This window comes from Hyperoodon ampullatus (assembly GCF_949752795.1).
Source record: "Hyperoodon ampullatus genome assembly, chromosome: 7".
Lineage (NCBI taxonomy): Eukaryota > Metazoa > Chordata > Mammalia > Artiodactyla > Ziphiidae > Hyperoodon > Hyperoodon ampullatus.
Window position 1 is genome coordinate 38,230,144 of NC_136920.1, and position 3,125 is coordinate 38,233,268.

Sequence of the window (3,125 nt, forward strand, 5' to 3'; positions counted from 1 at the left end):
TTTCCCCTTCATTTTGAACTTCATTTTGATTATAGGTCACCCTGAAATCTAACAATATAGATATTTCTCATTCCATCAGTGTATACAAATATACAAACCAACCAACCACTTAAGATGGTTAGCACAAAGAAAGATTACTGTGGCAGCCCTCACAAATCAAACAAAAGATTTCAGGAACGTGCTCAATCTGTTCACTGTTACCTGTAACTTCTGCCAGAAAATTTATGGACTGCCACTGTCATGGGAGGGATAATTGTAGACCTACAAAAGTGAATACATATGTATGTGTAATTTATACCTATACAGAATCAGCTTCTGATTATCTACACAGATAAAGGGACAAGAGACAGATGCTGCAAAACACATAATCCTCAAACCACTTCAGATACATTTTTCGTATCTGTATTTCACAGGGCTGTGTCTGAGAATTCAGAACACAAAGAAAATTAAGCCATATTGCAGAGATCAAGAGTTACACAATTACCAAAACAATGGTAATGCTGATATGCCATTACTAACTTGAGTTTGTCATCTTCTGTTTATTTCTGATGGTGGCTCGAAGTTTACGTATCACCAGTCTATCAGGCAGAATCATATCACCTTGTTGTTCTAGATAATCCAATAAATTTTCAGTCCATTGGAGAGCAGCTGCATGATTAATATGTTTCTCTGGAATCAGTTCTATTTCCTCCTCCTCATTTTCACTGGATTCGTCTGTCTGGCCTTGTGCTCTTCTGATGATTTCACTGTCAGTTAAGACTTCATAGCCTGGTTCAGTACTGTCTACTTCAAGCCATTTTTCAATGTTCTCAGGAGTCACATTTTCCAATCCTTTGGTGTGTTGTAAAATGGTAGTCACAGCAGCCACTGAGATATCTTCTTCATCAAAGTTCAGGCTTTCTTTTTCCTCTATGGTAGGGAGAATCTTCTTCCATGCTCTGCTAATGGTAACTGGCTTTACTAAATTCCATGCCATTGCTATTTCATAAAGTGCATCTAGCAGAGTTAGTTTCTTCCAGAATGATCTCAGGTCATTGCCTTCTTCCAAGTTGTTCTGGAGAAGACCTGCACGATAGTTTCTCTTCATTGTAGCTATGACTCCCTGATTTGAGGGCTGAATCAATGAAGCCACATTAGGTGGTAAATATTTAGCAAATATTTGGCCATCATCTGACCTCAGGACATTTTCATTTGGATGTGTTGGTGAATTATCCAACAAGAGCACAGCCTTTTCTTGCAAGCCTTTGGATCTTAAGTGCTCGCGAACTTGTGGCACAAAGATCTTATCAAACCATTGTCGGAAAATGGAAAGATCCATCCATGCACCTTTTTGGCTGAAATAAGAGACTGGCAGGTTTGAGGTGTCAGTTGACTTGAAGGAGCGAGGTTTCTTTGCTTTCCCCACAACACAAAGCTTAAGTTTGTGTAAACCTGTTGCATTGGCACAACACATGATAGTGACTCTTTCTTCAATTGACTTGTGCCCAGGGGCTGTGCATTTACCTTTGATTACTGAAGTCCTGGAAGGCAAGCATTTCCAGAACAGTCCAGTTTCATCTGCATTGTAGATCTGTTCCGGTTGCAAATTCTCTCGTTCAATAAAGTCTCGAAAGTTGTTGCAAAAATCTTCCACAGCTGTCTCATCTCCACTTAATCTTTCGTTTCTAATATTAATCTCTCTAATGCTGTGCCGCTGCTTAAAACGAGTTAACCAACCGGCAGAGGGGTTAAAATCACCATCCATTCCCAAAGCATAAAAGAAGAACTCTGCCCTTTTTGCACAAATTGGTCCAGACACGGGATTCCCTTTTGCTCTTTGCTGGTTGAACCATTCCAGCATTGCTCTGTCCAGTTCCTCATACATGGATGGCTTCATAGATTTCCTCTTGGCCAGAAGACTTGTGGAATCAGAACTGCTTGCATAAGTTATAATCTTTTCCTTATTTTTTCTTATATCCCGAACTGTTGTCTCGCCAATTCCATAAATCACTGCCAGTTGTTTGGAAGAACCTCCATCTTCAAGTTTCTTTATTATATCAAGCTTATCTTTAATAGTTAACACCACACGCTTCCGTTTCCCTGACATGGTGAGGCTCTGGGACTCACCCCAGACTCACACAGAAGCAATCCTCTAAATCCTGCCTTCTCTCACAGACTCACTTTAACACAGCCTTACACACTCAGTCTTTCAACCTTACCAGGTACCTGGTGGCCCTGACCCCTTCCCTGGCTGGGCTGGGCTGGCAAAGAGACGGCAAAGGACGATCAGAGGGGCGGAAGTCTGAGAGAACAGGCCTTTAACTTTAAATGGGCAGTAGAGGAGGCCCCAAGTCACCGCGGATAATCCGGATTACAAATATTTGTTTTATTCCCCCAGTGGCCGCGAGAAAGACTATAACCCCATCGTGACCACAAGCCTCCTTCACGCCCAGATCCTGGGTCAACGGCCGTCACTAACCCCCGCCACACCCCAAAGTTACAGCAGAGAGCGGAAGAGCCAGGGAGTCGGGGACTGGCCCCCTTCCCCAGGGGGACGGTTACGTTGGATTCCTTCCCCAGCAGTCAGCCCCTTCCACCGCAAGCCCCACTTCCCCGCGTTGGCGTACTTTGCCTACACAGCCCTCCCCGTTCCTCACTGCCCGCCGAGCCCCCTCTCCCCACCTCAGTTGGAACCAGGACCCCGTAAAGCTCCCTGCCTAACGCGCGGCGACCGCTCCTCCCCCGACCACAAGCTCCCGGAAACGCCCCCTCCCACCGCCGGCCCCGCCCCTCGCCCCACCCAGAGGCGGGACTTCCCCCCGTCCCCGGAAGGAGGAGGGACGTCGTCAGTCTGGACTGGGTGCCTGGGTGGAGGCAAAGGTGGAGGCGCAGGCAGACGCAGAGGAGATTTGAAAGGTGAGGGCGCGGGTGCGGTGCCGACCAGCTCGGGGCGGGGACTCGCTCCAGCTCCGGCTGCTAATGGTTTATTAGAAGGGCGGGGATAAAAAATTCCCGTCGGCGCTCTCGGGGTAGGCGGGACGGCTCCCCTACGCGCGTCGATCCACTTGCGGGCCGCCGGGGCAGAGCTGCAGTGGGCGGGGTGCCAGTTCCTTCCGCGAAGGGGAAGTGGGCAGGTCTGATGCGCG

General features: G+C 47.5%; 1 protein-coding gene across 1 annotated transcript; it reads right to left on the bottom strand.

The window, feature by feature from the left end:
• Window positions 1-514: 514 nt before the first annotated feature.
• JRKL (JRK like) lies at window positions 515-2,086 on the bottom strand (the record flags this gene model as incomplete). The annotated part of the gene is made up of 1 exon (XM_079707779.1): window positions 515-2,086. One exon carries the CDS (start codon window positions 2,084-2,086, stop codon window positions 515-517), a length of 1,572 nt encoding a protein of 523 aa, XP_079563905.1.
• Between the last annotated feature and the right edge of the window lie 1,039 nt (window positions 2,087-3,125).